Source organism: Apostichopus japonicus, chromosome 9, assembly GCF_037975245.1.
Source record: "Apostichopus japonicus isolate 1M-3 chromosome 9, ASM3797524v1, whole genome shotgun sequence".
In the NCBI taxonomy this organism is placed as follows: Eukaryota; Metazoa; Echinodermata; class Holothuroidea; order Aspidochirotida; family Stichopodidae; genus Apostichopus; species Apostichopus japonicus.
The window spans coordinates 21871202-21890761 of NC_092569.1; the positions used below are offsets into that span (position 1 = coordinate 21871202).

At 37.0% G+C, this 19560-nt stretch overlaps 1 protein-coding gene across 1 annotated transcript in view; it reads right to left on the bottom strand.

Moving 5' to 3' along the window:
* The window catches only part of LOC139973620 (scavenger receptor cysteine-rich domain-containing protein DMBT1-like), a 30526-nt gene extending 17216 nt beyond the window's left edge, over positions 1–13310 (bottom strand). The window contains exons 1-13 of the mRNA XM_071980430.1: positions 13221–13310; positions 11295–11331; positions 10923–11098; positions 10294–10558; positions 9388–9693; positions 7528–7833; positions 6425–6730; positions 5702–6007; positions 5045–5350; positions 4328–4633; positions 3246–3551; positions 2406–2711; positions 1192–1497 (exon numbers count right to left, since the gene is read on the bottom strand). Coding sequence (XP_071836531.1) covers positions 1192–1497; positions 2406–2711; positions 3246–3551; positions 4328–4633; positions 5045–5350; positions 5702–6007; positions 6425–6730; positions 7528–7833; positions 9388–9693; positions 10294–10558; positions 10923–11098; positions 11295–11331; positions 13221–13301 — 3313 coding nt within the window. The 5' untranslated portion in view covers positions 13302–13310. The remainder of the gene's footprint in view (positions 1–1191; positions 1498–2405; positions 2712–3245; positions 3552–4327; positions 4634–5044; positions 5351–5701; positions 6008–6424; positions 6731–7527; positions 7834–9387; positions 9694–10293; positions 10559–10922; positions 11099–11294; positions 11332–13220) is intronic.
* Positions 13311–19560: the final 6250 nt, after the last annotated feature.

A 19560-nucleotide genomic window follows, 5' to 3' on the forward strand; every position in this document is an offset into this window, starting at 1 on the left:
TTGATCCTCGTTTGTACACAAACGGGTATACTATTGTGATAAGGGATTAGTACTGATTGAGAAAGGGTTATCTCATGTTTTACCGTGGAGTTTATACACCCTTGCAAGAAGTTCAATGTTGTATTATTTTAATATATTGATTTGATCAGATTTAAAGTGTTTGGCAACAGTAGTTAAGCATATTGAAATATTTTAGATGTCATCGTAGTGGTAATGTTTTATCACTGTTTGGTAACCTTCTCTCCAGACTGGTGTTGAGGACCGGTGCTCCATACTTGAGGGTCGCAGGAACTTCGCCTGAGCCTGTGATGTCCGCGAACTGATCAGTTAGCGCGCAATATTAATTAGGGGAAATTTGTATAGTCTAGCTGGGGATAAGTGCATGCAACGGGGGGTGTATTAATCTAGACGGGGGTAATTATCTCACTACGGTGGGATAGCATTCATTGTTATTATATTAAGCAGTACAGTATTAAGTATTTAAGTGTATTAATCTAGAAGGGGGTTTATCTCACTACTGTGGGATAGCATTCATTGTTGTTATATTCAGCAGTACAGTATTAAGTAATTAACTGTATTAATCTAGAAGGGGGTTTATCTCACTACTGTGGGATAGCATTAATTGTTACTTTATTAAAGCATAATCGTTTTAAGCATTTAAGTGTATACCACACCGTATTCAAACGGGGGAATTGATCTCTCCCGTCTCAATAATCGATTACCCTGACCGTATAAATTCAGTACGTGTTGGGACAATTTAATAACTTGGGTTTTGAGTCTTTATTTCTTCTGGGTTCGGGGGCTATTACTTTAACCTAAATAGAGGGCGGACGAACCACGGGTTACATATATACATATATATATATGTATGTATATATATATATATATAATATATATATATAATATATATAATATATATATATATATATATATATATATATATATATATATATATATATATAAATAGTAAATCAATAAAGAATAACACACCAGAAAAATTCCACTTCACGACCGGTTTCGTCCTTTTTGGGACTCATCAGGCGAAGGTAAGAATCGAACCCCGGATCTTTGTGTCACGAACCGAAGTCCGTACCACTCGACCACAGTGATTCTACTGGTGTGTTTATATATATATATATATATATATATATATATATATATATATCTGTATAAATATATCCCCATACGCACATGTGGTACAGCTGACCCCAGCGTCTTCATCGTGTCCACAGTTGTGTTTTCCCCATTCTAACCTGTCACAGTGTTGAATATTACTTTCCAGACCTGAACAAGAAATTTCATCTAACCATATCTGTCCAGAACCTTCCCCGAAAATCGCACTGCCTCTGGAAATACCTATATCACTATAACCAAGTTGGCGACAAATAACTGAAGCGTCGTTGTCATCCCATTCATGATCACATATTGTCCCCCATTGATCATCGTGGTAGATTTCTATGCGTCCTTCTTGAGGAAAAGCGCCTCCGACTAAACGAACTGCAATGGTAATAACATATCAAGATCATCAAATTCCAGTTATCTGAGTTTATGCTACCATTGGCACATTTTCAAACATGCTGGCAACATTTAAGATTCATCGCAATCCCCGAATGTTTTAACAACCTATATACACCGATGAAACATATGAAGTCGCCAGTTCACGAAATACTGAACGTATTAAGCGCATTTACGGTAATATATGGATATGTTTGACATAACTTAATGAAACTGACAAGCCATATCATTTAGAGATCTTGATACAACATGCCTTACGTATCAGAGAAGTAAAAAACTCATGATATCATATGTGCTATTATAATGCATAAGAATTATTAAAGACAGAAATAAAAACTGTTAGCAAACTTAGGCACAACAAAGGAACGGCACGAAGAAATGGAAGAACAGCGAGAGATCTAACGGATGTGAAGATAAAATTTGCGGGGTTTAAAATGAGGATAGAATTAGTAACTAAGATAATGAAAGGAAATGGATGCTCTTCGTCTTTCCTTCACTCTAATAATTTGAATATTATTCATCAATCACAGTACCTGAAGCAAAATATCATTGTCAGAGTACCAGAAGAGTTTACGAAGCCATTCATATGAACTATAATGTAATTGACCTCATTTCTTGCAGAGTTTGTAACATCCAGTATATAGGTGTATTCAAAACTACTCAAAAGAAACAGTCAACACAATGAAGACTTAAACTCCAGTTGGGCGACATTTCAACCTTCCTAACCTCACCATTTCAAATATGATTATTCAAAGGCATTAAATTTCTAAGTAAAATACCTGATACGTTTACGTTTAAAGTATTAAATTAACCAGTCCACCTTCTTTTCTCAAAGGAATTGATCGAAACAAATATAACACGTTGACACATGTTCAATCCTGCAATCTTACCTGTACCACAGTGAACAGAAGCATCTTCATGATGTCCACAATTGTGCTCCCCCCATGCAATGCTCCCACAATTTTCAATTTTCAATTCTGATCCAGAGCAAGCGATATCATCCAGCCATATTGGATCTGAACCTCTGCCAAATCTTGCACTTTGCCATCCAGTTCCAACGTCCCCATAACCAAGTTGACGACAGATAACAGATGCGTCGTTGTCATCCCAAACGTCATCACATATTGTTCCCCACTGACCATCGTGATACACTTCTACCCGACCTTCTAGGGGATGTACTCCGCCAACCAGTCGTACTGTAGTAAAAAAATAATATCAAGGAACTACCATATAAATTTCCGAATAACATGATGATCTTTACAGCAGTAGTATACTGGCAATACTGTTAGCAGTAGCAGGTTTTAAAACGCGTGCAACTTTCTCAGAGTTAATTTGACAGGAATGTATGTGAAGAATCTGCATTCATGCACTGTAGCTAGGTTAAAAATTTAAACAATTTTTTACATGGTTAATTGCAATGAGCTTTAACCTCTGTTATCCACGCATCTGCTCTCACTTGGATATTTAATTGTTGATTCATTGTCCATCGAATGTATCTAGTGTCTTGAAATGAACTGAGTATCATATTAATCTTCAGGAATTCAGATTCTCTGGAAATGTTTTGACAAGTTGCCCGGCGAGGATTTTTAAATATAAAAACCTAAACATATTACGACATCTTATTTTATATGCTTATGTAGTTTACTATAAACACACTTTCACCGTATCGTTTAATGTGTTATTATAAAAGTATATAAATACATGCAACGATTGTAATCCTCTGATTATACCTGTCCTACAAGATACTGAAGCATCTTCATGGTGTCCACAATCATGCTCCCCCCATTCATTGCTCCCACAGTCTTCAATATGTTGTTCTGATCCAGAGCACGCAACTTGATCCAACCAAATTGGGTCTGAGCCTTGACCAAATTTTGCACTTCGCGATCCAATTCCGAAGTTTCCATAACCAAGTTGACGACATATAACTGATGCATCGTTGTCATCCCATCCGTCATCACATATTGTTCCCCACTGACCATCGTGGTACACTTCTACCCGACCTTCTTGCGTAGAAAAACCACCCACCAGGCGCACTGCAATAAATTAAAGAAACAGTGTTAAGAAAATAGTCAATTGTTGTGCCCATTGGCTGTGCCAATCATAAGGAAAGATTCATCGTCATTTAAAGCAACCTTTTATGGCGTCTTTGTACAAAAAGCTGTCATACTAATGCCTAACCTATAAACAGCTGTGGTGTACTTTAATTTCATGACCGTTTATGATACAAACATATAATATAAAATAATCACCGCCGTATGTTTTTATCATCATTATTATTTTCTTAATCATTGTCGTCCATTTTTAAATCATCTTCGTATGTTACTGAATCCTTTGGCGTTCCTTAGAATCATCTCTTTCAGGTTTTATTTTGCTGTTCTTCTCTAAACCTGCAATATTATTGCCAATACATTTATATCGACCTATCACGGAAAAAAATCCGTGGAAGTATTCCACTAGATTATACAGCAACGACCGAGACTCATAAATAAATAAAAAGTACACCTGATCGAATCCAGGGTATTGCATCACCAAGCAAATTTCATAGACAAACAAACCACTAACACAGATAGTTTGTTATTTACACTTTTGTATGATATAACTGAATTTAACATACTTGTTGTCAACATTGAAACCTTTAAAATGTTTTCATTCCAACGTTGACATTTATAGCTCAAATTTTAAAATGAAATGGCAGTATCCATAGTGAAAACAGTGACGTATTGTTTATAACTTAGAACTGACCTAATGTTTATTATGTTATGTAGAACTGTGTGATTAAATAGATATATTGTTTTCTTCCTGAACGTACCGGTACCACAACTCACTCCAGCATCTTCATCGTGGCTGCAGTCATGACTCCCCCAATCTGGGCTATCACATTTGTGAATATTAATTTCCAGTCCAGTACAAGATATTTCATCTATCCAAATTTGTCCAGACCCCTTACCGAAAGTCGCGGAGCCACTGGAGACTCCTTTATTGCTATAGCCAAGTTGACGGCATATAACTGATGCATCGTTGTCATCCCATCTATCATCACATATTGTGCCCCACTGACCTTCGTGGTAAAGTTCTACGCGTCCTTCGTGAGAAAATGTACCCCCAACTAAACGAACTGTATCATGGATGTAATAAAATGAGGAATATAACAGTTATATTTCACTCCGCATTTGGCATCTGCTCTTTTACTGTGTCATTGTTTTAAATATTAATGTATGGCATTCCTATACGCAATTGAAAGTACATGTCCGTCTACCGAGAATACATTATCAAAACTATATGTGGAATTCGGTAACTTTATCAAATAGATTGTCAACCACAGTGCATTATGTTTTGACAGTGATGTGTTCTGCATTATATGTTTTTTGTTGTTGTCCCTAACCTTTGAAGAAATTGATTCTTAAAATTCTCACCGTTCATTTTCCACACATGAAAAAGCAAGTTACATCGGTAGCATGCTTAAGTTTTAATGTGACTCTTTGACGTGGAAACACGAAAACCGTTCTTCAAAGTGTCACGTAATTACCTGAACCACAATGAACGCCAGCATCATCTCCGTGTTCACAATTATGTTGTCCCCATCCGTTGTTTTGACAGTCCTCAATGCGGATCTCTGATCCAGAACAAGACACATCATCTAACCAAATCTGGCCTGTTCCGGTACCAAATGCTGCACTGTTCCTAGCAGAACCAATGTTACTATAACCAAACTGGCGACACACAACTGAAGCGTCGTTGTCATCCCATCCATCATCACATATTGTCCCCCAGTGGCCATTGTGATAGACTTCTACCCGACCTTCTTGAGCAAAGGTACCTCCGACTAAACGAACTGTAATGATAATAACTGATTAGGGTTTAACAAAAGATACTTCACTCTTCTGTTCCCGTTACAAATCAGCAAAAACTGATGGTCTATCTTTCTAAATTACTTCATTATTATATTTTCAAAATGACGTTCCCTATTCCCTCTGTCTTCACACGTTTTGCTTATCTACCCTAATATGTTTTTGTTCTTCATGATTCCCGTTAGCTCTACTGTCCATAAATCCCTGTTTTGCTGACTATTTTATTGTTAGAATCCAGTAGTCATAACTTTTGCCTTATTTGTTCCGATATCATATTCACACAGCATGCTACTTATTGAAAAAAATTAGACCCCTGGAAAATATCAAATTTATACCTGTTTGGCACTGAACACCAGCGACTTCTCCTACTCCACAATTGTGATGTCCCCATCCTCCATTACCGCAATTGACAATATCATATTCGGTTCCATCACAATTGACATCATCTAACCATATTAATCCTGATTCAGTGCCGTATGGTGTATTGGAAATTGCTATTCCCTCGGGACTAAAACCCAGCTGAAGACATACAACTGACGCGTCGACATCATCCCATTCGTCATCGCATACTGTACCCCATTGTTCTTCATGGTAAACTTCAACCCGTCCTTCATGGGGTACTGGACCGCCAGAAATTCGGACTGGAAAAGGATTCAAAACATTACTTATAAAAATATAATGGAAATATATATACTAGTAATTTAAACATAAATAAGAAATACTTTTTTTTTATAAAGAAATGTTTGTTGGTCATTACAGATAATCAGCATTTTACTCCCCCTTTCGTCTTTCTTTTTAGATTTTATCCACATATTATTTTCTTTGCCTCTTACTTGTATTTATATTTTTTATATTTTTGTTTTATCACATTTCTTTGGTTGTTGTTATCTCTAGGTAACTCTCTGTAAATGGTGCTGCTTGTGAAAGCAACCATTCATAGGAACTGAACAGTCTATGTTAATTCCAGTTCCGAAGATATTGTTTATGCTACAAATAATAACGCCAGTCCTGTTATGAAACCCTTGAGAAATAAGCAATCAGATATATATCAACGTCACCTGTGCTACAAGAAACGCCAGAGGATTCACTGTGGTTGCAATTTTGTCGATCCCATCCCCGGCTGTGACAATCGTTAATATTGTTCTCCAGTCCTGTACAGGCAAAGTCGGTCACCCAAGTCAGACCAGCGTCAACCAACGCAGTACTATCTAAAGCAACACCTCCGACGTGATACCCAAGTTGACGACATATGACTGCTGCGTCTCGGTCATTCCACGAATCACGACATAATATTCCCCACTGACCATTACGGTAAACCATCACGTGACCTTCTCGAGGAAACACCGATTCACCAACTAAACGAACTGTATGGGTTAAATCATTGACATAGTTGTCTTCAACATCCAACGATTCCGTTATGGTTGTGTTTTGGTAAAAAGAGAAACACATCCAACTAATATCATTATCCTGTGTAATAGACACGCTCTTGACAACAAAATCCCAAGAATATATCATTGTAATAGAAAGGCGGTACGTTTTGTGTGTGAATGTTTGTCTTTATTCCATTCTTAATTTGTCGATTTGCATGGTGAGAGATGTTAACATATTACATTAGGCAAACATTAGTTTGGCTACTATCCATGTTGTACTTCGATGACACTTTTCGTTTTGGAAAAACAAATAACGATATGAAGAACAACCATTGTATCGGCTTCATAAAGTGTCTACTATAGCATACGACAACTTAGTGATTGACAAGTTGTGCTACGTTACTTACACGAACTGCAAGTGTTGGCAAACTTATAAAACCATGGAATAACGATTGCCGTTCAAGTCTGCAAGAACTGACTATACAATGTGTTCTTTAATGTTGGGTTTACAATACAAAACCTGTTGAGGCTGTCGAAATTATGATTAGGAAGAATGATCTTTGCAATGTTGAGCCGGTTGGAATACAGGAAACAAATGGTAAAATAAAGTACGCGATAGCTAACATAGTTGCAAGGGTCTAATTTGAGGCAATGGCGTGACATAGGGAACACGATCATGCACACGGTTTGTGATCATGTATTGACGTATCATGAGAACATTTAGCAATATCTAAGAGCATTACAACGGAGTGGAAAGCAAAGTCATCAGCGACTAAAGAATCACACATTACCTGTGCCACAGATAACTCCGGCGTCTTCACTGTGTCCGCAATTGTGTTGTCCCCATTGGTTACTCGTGCAGTTTTCAATGTTGTTCTCAGCTCCATTGCAAGCAATATTATCTAACCAAATTTGACCTACCCCGGAGCCAAAGCTTGCTCTGCCATTAGCAGTTCCGACGTCCCCATAGCCAAGCTGACGACACACGACGGATGCATCGTGGTCATCCCACTCATCATCACATATTGTACCCCATTGGCCGTTGTGGTAAACTTCAACACGACCTACTTGTGGACGTTCTCCACTAGCCAAACGAACTGTAACATAGTGGTGTTTAGAAAAGTGAATGTAAGGAGCAATAACAGTTTGATATATCTAAAATGACACAACCTTGTATAGTGAACATGAATTCGATATGAAGGCGTCAATTGTGGCGTTGAAGACTTAGGTCGCCCAGTGAAAAATTATGGAAACTGCTAAAGCAATGAACTCTAATTTGATCCAGAAAGGCAATTTACCCATCATAACCAACTTTTTCGATCTCCTGTAACGTTTACGATTATTGTGATAATCAATCAAAATTATATATTAACAGTCTAATACAATAAAGGCACCATATAAGGGTTCATTAAGGGTTGATAATTATTAATAAATCCTATTCCATTAGCAACTGAAAGCATAGATTACATTTTACTTTAAACTTTTTACTTTTAAATCCCCTAAAAACTGTTTCAAGAGCGTGGATACGATTAACCATGAACACTTCAAAGATTACCCGTGTTATACCATAATGCAAATAACACAAAGATGCAGTTAAACATACCTATTGCACACAGCAGATAAATGGGCTAAGAGTAAACTAGTCTTTACTAATTGAAAATATGAAACAATTTTAATTTCGTAACAAAAATTAAGGCTATGGTAATACACGATATAATGTAGTAGTATTAAAGTGTACTAACACGATAAACATTAACATTCAAATTTTTGTTGAAGTTTCTAAATATTATTTTTAGATGTTCTGGTTTAGTTCGATAGCAATTCCTTAACCACTTCGGTCTATTGTAAGCCTACTGATATTCATATGTATATATACTTTAATAGTTTTCAACCACATAAGCCCAATAGTTCTATTGTTTAGAGCCAATGCCTTAGACTTAAACGCATATACTCCCGCCTACGTTATGATGAACACCAGGTATCAATTTTAACTGGTTATTTCCTGATTAGACAAGGTATGTCCATGACCGACAAGTTGAAACCGTGAGGACTTATTAAAAAATAAGTCCAAAAGTCATAAAACACGCTTTCCGTTTGTTGCAAATTACTACCCCCTCATCAAATCCTTTATGAGCTCTATCAAACAGGAATTTGCTGTTTCTTAAACGATCAATCTGAAGGAGAATCGTTTTAAGGTATATATATATATATATATATATATATATATATATATATATATATATATATATATATATATATATATATATATATATATATATATATATATATATATATACATATACATAAAAACTTTCAGCCTCCACCGGGATTCGAACCACGGGTCTTCCGCTCTGTACGCGGACACCCTAATCACTAGGCTATGGACGCTGATTGTATGTCCAGAGGTTCGAAACCGGTAAGGAAGGTCGTAATTCCACTGTAGGCGTTTGTCACCTGTATCGAACAATACTAGTTCTGTTTTTGGTGACATATTTTGCCTTACTCTAGAGATCAAACATGATGCTGACCAACTCGAAATCATTTGTGATTCCTAAAGCCGGATCTCGAAAGAGATACTTTGAACAGAATATATATATATATATATATATATATATATATATATATATATATATATATATATATAGTTGTACCTGTTATACACCGCATTCCAGCATCCAAGTTATGTCCACAATTGTGTTGTCCCCATCCAGAGTTACCACAGTGATCAATGCTGCCCTCTCCTCCGGAACAAGCAACGTTTTCCAGCCATATTGGGCCTGTCCCTTCACTATAGCTAGCGTTACCTGTTGCTATCCCAGTATCACTATAACCAAGTTGACGACAAGCCACCGACGCGTCATTGTCATCCCAATATTTACCACAAACAGTACCCCATTGACCAGTATGGTAAATCTCGACACGTCCCTCCATGTGAGTGGTGCCATTAACAAGTCGAACTGTTATAACATGTGAACATGATCACAAATATAAAGGGATCAGTAAAAGCAGAGTGTTCTAGAACCATACAAGTGTTTGTAAGCGACAAAAATACTTCATGTGGTATGCTAACTCGCAAAATTTCATATTGCTTGATACTTGTTAAATTGCTGTCGATATATAGCAGATATCGCAAAAACTGCAAACTCCTACAACATTCACCCTCTTCTTCATTACTAAAAGTTAGAAATGTATAATTATATTTATTCAATTCGTCATCACCGTCTGTCTATCAAAGTACAACACTTTTCACAAAGGAGTCTTATTCGCATGAATTGAGAAAGTTAAAGATCAAACTAAAAACTAATTGTCCGTGCATTTATTCATTTAAGTAAAGACATTTAAATTGTACACTATATCTAGAAGACTATATGCAACCAAATTACGTCAGAATGTTGTTTCCATGTTGTAGCTTCGTTTTTCATATCACTTTTTAATATTAATATCTGTATCGTAAGACGGTTACAGGGAGCATGCAAACTTAGTAATATTTTATACTACTTCTAAGCAAATATATCTTTCCATTGCAAGGCATATTAGTGAATTGTAAGTGCACTTACTTTGATTTGAGATGTGTAACTCGATATTTGATAATGTGTAGTTTCCCCATTCGTCTGTGATCCTAAAGTAGTCATAGTGCAGCTTATATGTAATATTTGACTCGGTAGAAAAGTCCACTCGAAGCTGGTAATTTCTTTGGTTTGTTAAATACGCTATTTTGTCCAGTCCGAGCCAAAATTCACTACCATAGAAACCAAAACCATTTTTATAGTCAAACCAGGTTCGATTAAATCCAACAGATCCGTCCAAGCGCCTTTCTAAGACCTGAGTCCGTAAAAATATTATATTATATATATATATATATATATATATATATATATATCATTATTTGAGAAATAAACCATGAGTTCTCATTTTTAAGACGTAGATTGTAAAGCTGTCAATGATAAGTTATAAAACATTATTACGTATAGCCACACTTACGTCAGATGTTCAGTCTATTTAATATATAAAGAAAATAAACGAACAGAAAAAATATATAAATAGGCCGCAACAATATTAGATGCAAGTTTTTACTGAATACCAAGATCACATCAAAGTTTACATGATAGGCTACACGTTTCTTGTTATTTTCCTTGTTCATGTATTTATTTCCCCTGTATATGGTTTCATAAAATGAGATACGTACCGTCCAAACCACATTTTCTAAATCAGGTTCGCAGTACACCTCAAATGGGTCTGCATACCCATCGGGCTTGATGTGGTAGACACCAGCGCCCGTACTGTATGAAGAGAACATCGTGAAGGCTTCCTGACAGTCCCTGGGATACATAGGTTGTTGAAGTAGGTCAAGTATGCGTTTGCCTGCTCAGAAAGAAAGGTAAGTCTAAGATAATATAATCAATTTTATTATTATTGCTTTGACATTATAGTACTGGTAATAAAATTATGAACAGGAAAGGGAAATATACTGAGTTGACAAAGAATATTAACTTGAGATTATTGTCAAAATGTAGGGCAATTTAATTTGATATTGTGGAAGAGATCAAGTAGAACTTACTCCACGAAATTGCAGTATCGTAGCTGGTTGCGGCGTTCTTCCGATGAAAAAGAAGAATAAACTATAATCTTTTACATATTCATGGTTCATATCAGTTTATAACAATTTGCCAACATCATTCTATGATATTAAACTAGTAAAGATATTTGTGAATTGATTTAATTTCATTGATATTACATTAAAATATATTATGATATGTACATTTCGTGGTCGTAACATGTAAGGTTTTACAGCACTGTAGTATGCTCCGGGCCATTGTTTCCAATGCATTACAAGTATAGTGTATTCTAAACTAAACTTAATTCAATTACTGACAGGTTGGGCTTCTGCTCTTTGTCTATTGTATCGCGGTGGAACACAATTTTGTTATCCCCCCCCCCCCCAAATCATCCATTTTAAATATGTCAAGGACAGCTAAAACTAATTTCAGCAAGAATCGAATAAATCGTTTAACACAAACCCAACCATTTATAGTAGACTTTATGATAGCGATAACTATCATGAACGACTTCCCCATATAACTAAGAAAGATATTAATCTATTTAATTTAGTAAATCTTTACATAATGCTGAGGAAGATGAAATCAAAAGTTATTATAGAGGCAAATTGGCTTCAACGTTGTCTTAGTTGATTAAACTGTTTCCTTTCTCTAATGCAATCGCGGAAACTAAATAAGAAGCTCTTTTTACGACATAATGTTGGTATTGCTTGCAGAGTCAATACACATCCCTTCGGCGTTATGGCATCACAGCTTTAATACTCAGCTGAACTGGTAGAGGAATTGATCTTGAAACATTTCTGCTATAAAATTGCCAAAATGTTGTTCGTCCTACGCAGGGACGTAGCTTAGGCCTGATGATGAGGGGGGGGGGGGGGGGGGGTAGTGGCTGAAAATCCAACTGGATGGGTTTGAAGTCAGAAAATTCGGACTGCTGCCTTGTACCCCGACCCCCACCCCTCCGCTACTCGTCAACGATACGGTCAGTGTCCGTCAGACACCCAATCTTTCGCGACTACACTTTTGTTCCAAACTTTTTTCGATTCATTTGTACCCACTCCATTTTTAGGTCATTTACAATCACAGGAATATATATGAATAGGCCTAGGTAAATTAGAGTGCGACAGCCGGAAATTCCGACTGTCGCACTCAAATTTCCCAACTATCGTCAGTTTTATCAAGTTTGGGGGTGAGACACCCCCACACCCCTCTAGCGACGTCCCTGGTCCTACTACCCCATCCTCCTTGAAACATCCGTTTTGTGTGAAACCTAACTTTGTAGTTTGCCTCAAATGATATGTTGTCCCACAAGTTTTTCCATCAAGTTATGGCGCATTCTCTAATGTGTAAACTACAGTGTGACCAGCTTATAATATACGGTTAAGACACGTATACGGTATAACGTTATTGGCGTCAAACCGAGCGATTATTTGATCAACGTTATCGCAATTTCCCTAATTTCCTATAGAAAAACATGATCTTTCACAGCCCTAAAGTGACACGTATATCATCTTCGCATGTGTGTATCACAAATAGGAGGGACGCGTCTAAGAGGAGGGTCACCCCAGGAGTGGTTTATTCCGATCCCCGTGTGTGGCGGAATGGGGGTCTATCACCAGCAAACAATAACATTTCACACGTGAAACGGTGGATTCTGGGGCATATATAGGCTATTTGGTCTGTAATCAGTCTACATGCAAGTTATTCTAATTCCTATTTTTATTTGTTTGTGTTGGTCGAAAGGAGTGGTGATGGTTACATTCCACACCCTACCCCTGCATCCGCGCTGGCTAATTACAGAAATTTAATTAGAATATTACATATTTTGCAAATCACCCGTGGAATAAGCAGTTTCCATCGCATCGCAATAATGATTTGCATCTCGTCAAATGGTGAAAGCAACTCGTCAAATGGTGAAAGCAACTTACCATATTCGGTACCATTGTTCCTACAATGAAAGCAACGAACAGTTCCCAAAACAACATTTGGATTGATTTTGTAAGCTCCATGTTTCCTTCCTCGAGAACAGGCCGTATAATGAGCACAATATGTTTAAGGAATGTCTTTCAAAGCTGACAGCTTGCATGCTATACGCAGATACTTCCTTCAGTAAAGAAAGCAGACTTGATTCGCATCGTTGTCATCTAGGAGGAAGCTTACGACTGCATTCTTGTCGCGGAAACATTCTGAGAGCCAATGTTGATTTGATTGTTTTGGTTTCACAAGGTTCCAAAGTTTAAATAAATAAAGTGAGCTTGCGTCACTTATCCAAACTATTCAACGACACAGTTACATTAGTGTTGTACTAAAATATTCTATACAATAAATAAACGATCATTCTCAACTGTCTACTTGTTCTGTAATCTCCGAAATATGGGCTAATCCAAGCAAAATGACATCAATGTTAAACATAGGTAAGGCAAGGGACTGCTGTAGGCCCTAATGTGCTGCGATAACATTTATTTTGAGAAGAACTGACACGAGAGCAATGTATTATTGATGGTTCTGAACAAAATTGTCGCATCTTAAGTTCCTGCGATGACATTTTTAGCAGAGGTAAATTTGCTTTCATTAGAATTTTTGTGCTCACTAGGTCAGCACTGTAACTAATGGTACGGTTTAACAAAAAAAGGCAAATCAATTAAAAACCACGAAATTTTTTGATGGCCTACTTAATTTTATTTTGTATGACAAAGATGTATAAAAAAAATGCGGTATATTTTAATGCATATGAAAAACAGATTGAATGTTGTCATTATGACAATGGAGCTGAAATCTGTTATTATTCTTCAGAACATATAATTTATTTCTGCACAGAGGAGAACATGTGCAAAAAGAGTTTCAAGTAAATTACATTCTCAATACAGGGAACACATAGAGCTATAAGCAAACATTCCAGATAGATCACAGTTAAACTAGTAACAGACTAGCAGTGCACTTTGCAGTATATCAGCACACGTGTTTCTGATACGTTGGAAAATAGAATAACCTGATATACACGCCGATGCGAAAACGCTATCATATGAAAGCGTAGTGATGACATAAATATAACGACCTACCGTTATCGTGAAACGGTAAACCCCTGTAAATTAACTTAATGTGCGCAAAACTTGTAAAATAGCCAGTTTACATAACAAAATCTAAGAAAATTTGAAAATGACCGGTTGAGCATTGTGTAAGTCGACACCTTAAGGTAGAGAGATGAATTGTGAATATACAAGATAAACAACATAGTCAGGGTGATATATGGCAAATACCCCCTCAACCCCCCCAAAATTTGCTACAAAAGGTTTCTCAACTGATTCTAGTAGGTTTTAGTGTACTTTATATTACACTAAAAGTTTACCAAAGTAGGACCCCCGGAAAAGTTTTTTTTTCAAGATGGCGTCCAAGATGGCCGCCGAAACCTCTTAATGATCATAACTATGTAACTATCAACTCAAATATGATGATCTTGGTGTCTATCCCAAGGTTTTTGGGAGCAAAGAACACATTAAGACCATTAAAAATTAAAGTGGGCCATTATCTAACAGGTTGAGAGGGAATTTTCCATATATTGACCTGAAGAATGTGTCGAATTAGATCCAGGTAGTCTTCAAGGACCTGCCGAGATATCTTGACTATGACAAGAGGATCGATATTCTGTGGGAAGTATCTCTCGGCTTCGAAGAGGCAACACCAAATTGGCAGGGGATGATGCAAATCTTACATCAGGGGAGTCAGCACCCTGGGCAGTCGTCAGTCAAATTCTTGCCTATGATCAATGTGTTCTCTGGAGACAAATCGTGCATTGTGTCTACAATAGACTTTGTTTGCAACCTTGCCATGGAGCACAACCTTCCCACCATTGTGTTTGACCAGCCCTTGTATTGGAAGGCTATCGAAATCCTCATTGATGCGCCACAAAGTAGTCACCTAAAAGGCATTGTTCTGATGTTGGGGTGTTTCCATACACTTATTAATGTGATGGCGGCCATAGGAACTCTCATGCAAGGGACCGGTCTCAAAAACATACTTGAGACTGTCTACGGAGAAAATGCAGTTGTGCACAGGATGACAGGGAAAGCTGTCCAGAGGACTTTGCGGGGCCATCTTCTTGTTGATAAGTGCCTACATAGCCAGCTTATTGACTTTGAATCGGTTAAGAACAAGATCATTGAAGATATAATCGGAAGTCTGCATTTACTTACAAATACAAGCGGAAAGACAGATCCCAAACACTTGGGAATAACTCTGCTGTGAAGATTGCTTCTGATCGTACCATTGATCCTGCCCTTCTGTTCCAACGTTTCCTTCTGGTGTCAAGGTCAGGAGATCTTCCTTTGAAGAGGTTTTGACGTATGAATTAAGCCCCTACTCTCCAGCCCTCTTTGAGACAGGAACATTCTTCGAAAAGCAGATAAACCTCAGCTTGCTCAGGCACTTCGAGACCATGCTGCGGACTTATCAAGTGAGGCTGTGATGAACTCTATTCACAAAACAGATTGTTACGTGCTTGATGGTGGCTCTTTGCTCCGTCGTTTACCGTGGAAGAAAGGCGACACATATAATGCAATAGCTGAGTCTTATGCAGACTTCACTGTGAGACATTACGGACAAGCGACAGTGGTGTTCGATGGCTATGGTGACGGTCCCTCCATAAAAGACAACACGCATCAGAGACGAGGAAAAAACCTGCACCCTGTTGTAAGTTTCACTGCAGAAACAGAGTTTTCAGGCAAAAGGGAGGACTTTTTGTCTCGTGACAAAAACAAGACAGACATGATTGCTCTCATCAGCACAGCACTAACTAAAAGGGGATGCCATGGCATTCAGTCACCAGGGGATGCAGACGTTGATATCGTTATGGCAACTGTTGAACGATCCCGTCACTGCACCACAACGTTGGTTGGTAAGGATACAGATTTGCTGATCTTGCTCCTTCATTACTCCAGAACAGACAGATCATCTATTTCCGTTCTGACGCAAACAGCAGTCCAAAGAACACAGAGTGTATAACATTAACCTGTTGAAAGAAACTTTAGGAGACGATGTGTGCAATGAGTTGCTCTTTGTACATGCCTACTCAGGATGTGATTCTACTTCAAGGATATTCGACATCAGAAAAAGTCAGCCTTCCTGAAATTAGTGACATCTGATCCTGTCATGAAGTCCTGTGCTAGTGCATTCATCCTTCAAACAAATCTCAAGAGGACATATCAGATCTTGGCGAAGATCTGATGGTTGATCTCTTTGGTGACAAGTCTACCGATACGCTATCATCACTGCGCCATATCATTTTCACCAAAAAAGTGGCAACTGCTCAAGCATTTTTCACTTCTGAACGGCTTCCCCAACATCACCTTCAACAAGATTCAATAGCCAACGTGTGTACTTTAAAAGTATGGTATGGATGGGGATGGCAAATGAAATGAACCCAACTGAATAGGGATGGAAACAGGAAAATGATCAGTTAATTCCAATTATGACCCAAAACAATGCTGCGCCTGACAAACTCTGAAAATTATCCATTGCAACTGTTCGAGGGGATGCAAATCCTCTCGGTGCAGCTGCAGACGCTATGGACTCCCTTGCACTGATGCATGTGGCCCTTGCCATACTGAAAACTGTGACAATCCAAACAACACTCAAGAGGTCGATACTGAGGAGGAGGATGACACTCAAAACTGAACGCTCTGAAACTTATTCTATGGCCAAAGGTGTTTGTGCATTAGGTGATAGTGGACAGCTGAAAGTCATGAGTTCAATTTCATAATGATTAAACAGTTCAATGATATCCAAAGTTGTCTTAATTTGTTCCCTGCCCTCCAAAACCTAGGGATAGACACCAAGATCATCAAATTTGAGGTAATAGTTACATAGTTATGATCATTAAGAGGTTTCGGCGGCCATCTTGGACGCCATATTGAAAAAAAAACACTGTTCCGGGGGTCCTACTTTGGTAAACTTTTAGTATATAATAAAGTACACTAAATCCTACCAGAATCTGTTGAGAAACCTTTTGTAGCATATATTTGGGGGTTAAACTGTATTTTGACCTGACTAACACGAGGTGAATAGTCTCACTTCTTTCAAATATACAACTATAAGAAACCAAGCGATTTTTTTCAATGTGAATTCTATTATTTATTTATTTCTTATGTACGATAATCTATCAATATCAGTTAGGATTTGTGATTTTTATGGAATACTTAATATAGATCCCATAGATGCAATTTCATGCTTTAACAAAGCAAATTTGAAGATATGTAGTATCTCGATTTTTCATAAATTATGGAGTTGAACGGCATTACCAACAGTGCTTTGTGACATTGGAAAAACTGAACATCACATGACCACAGTTAGACGTACAGAACACATTACTGGACATGAAATATATTTCATTTCCAGTAAATGGCACATTAACAAAAAACGATGTAATTCAATTTGGCAATGCTTAGTAAAGTAACAAGAAATATGTGGATTTTTGTCAGTTTCTTCTAAGCAAGCTGTCTCTTGATCAGGGGCTGAACTAAAACATTTATTATGTCAAAATAGCAATAGTTCAGCCATAGTTTGTATTTGAAAGTTGGTGTTTATTAATATATTCATGCTTTTTCACAAACGAACTGAAAATTTGAAGATAAGAAATACATCTTTAACTATATTTTGTGATGGGCATCAGGTAAACAAAAAATCTTCTTTTCTACTGAGAAGTAGCTTCCGTGTTAGACTTGACGATATTAATGTACGAATTGTAACGCTTGGAAGTAAAATAAACATATTGGAAGCTGCTTTTGAAGTCAGACTTAATGGAAAATTGCATAAAGTACTTGATCATTTAGTCGGTATACATACAAAATTTATACACGTAACATCCGCGAGGAATTTAAAGCGACACTATAGGTTCACTTAATAACAATCAGTAAATCAGTAAAATAAAAATATTTTCATTGTAATATTTTTCTTTGATAGGTTTAGATATGTTGCTAATGAATGCCACAATAATATTTGTTAAACAACCGATTCTCATAACTTGATCAGTTGAAACTGGTATATATTAAGGACCGATAATTGCTGTACATAATTAAAAGTACATAATTATTTTGAAGCCTCCACGAAATGCCTATGATTGTTAAATATTTAGATTGCATCGAAACATTAAACGATATTACAATCATCTTGGCAATATTATTCGGGCAACTTTACCTGCATTACACAACACTCCAGTATATAGTGTCTGTCCACAATTGTTTCCACAGCCAAGGCTGTCACAGTTCTCAATGTTAACCTCTCCTCCGGACCAGTGAACATCATCTAACCAAATTTAGTCCGATCCCTGGAAGTTACGTTCACATTTATATGTTAACATAGCAATATACCAAAGGTTATCACTAAATCAGAAGGAATTTTTAGTTGAACTCACCTCTTTTTTGAAGCAGATGAAATTTCTTGACAGGAAAATGGAACAAAATTGTGAGACCCGAATTTGTTTTGATATTTTGTAATGATACTCTTTTTCTGATTTCATTTGAAACTCTGATATTGAAGCACTTAGCTAATGATAATAAGAAAGGGGCAAGAGGGGGGGGGGCGGGCGATTTATGAAGTAAGTAAGGAGACGAATGGAATCAGTTCCCATTACATTTGTATTTTCATGTAATTACAAACAAAAGTAGATGCAATTTCAGGGATGATGTAGCTAATAACTGGAAGTAAAGTCAACCTGTTGTTTGCAGTTAATTAATTTCGAAGTTCTCAGCGCATGTGGCTCTTTCTGTCCCTTTGTGTTTCTTTTAACTGGAATAGATTGATAAGTTTTGAAAACGCTCTGACTCAACCATCGGTCCAACGAATGTTGAAAAGCACGTTTGTCTCTATTTGCACGATATTATAACCCATGAGCAATGTACTCGATTTACACTATTATTTCTTTCTAAAGTTACTAGTATGGCCTATTTAGTGGTTCCTTTTCAAGTGATAGTTTTAGTCGAATGTTTCATTTATCAAACACCATACTGCTGAACATCATCATCATCATCATCATCATCATCATCATCATCATCATCATCATCATCATCATCATCATCATCATCATCATCATCATCATCATCATCATCATCATCATCATCATCATCATCATCATCATCATCATCGTCATCATCATCATCATCATCATCATCATCATCATCATCATCATCATCATCATCATCATCATCATCATCATCAAAAAAAAAAAAATTGCAGCTTTCATAATTTATATCGCTATAAGCTATAGTTACAGATTTT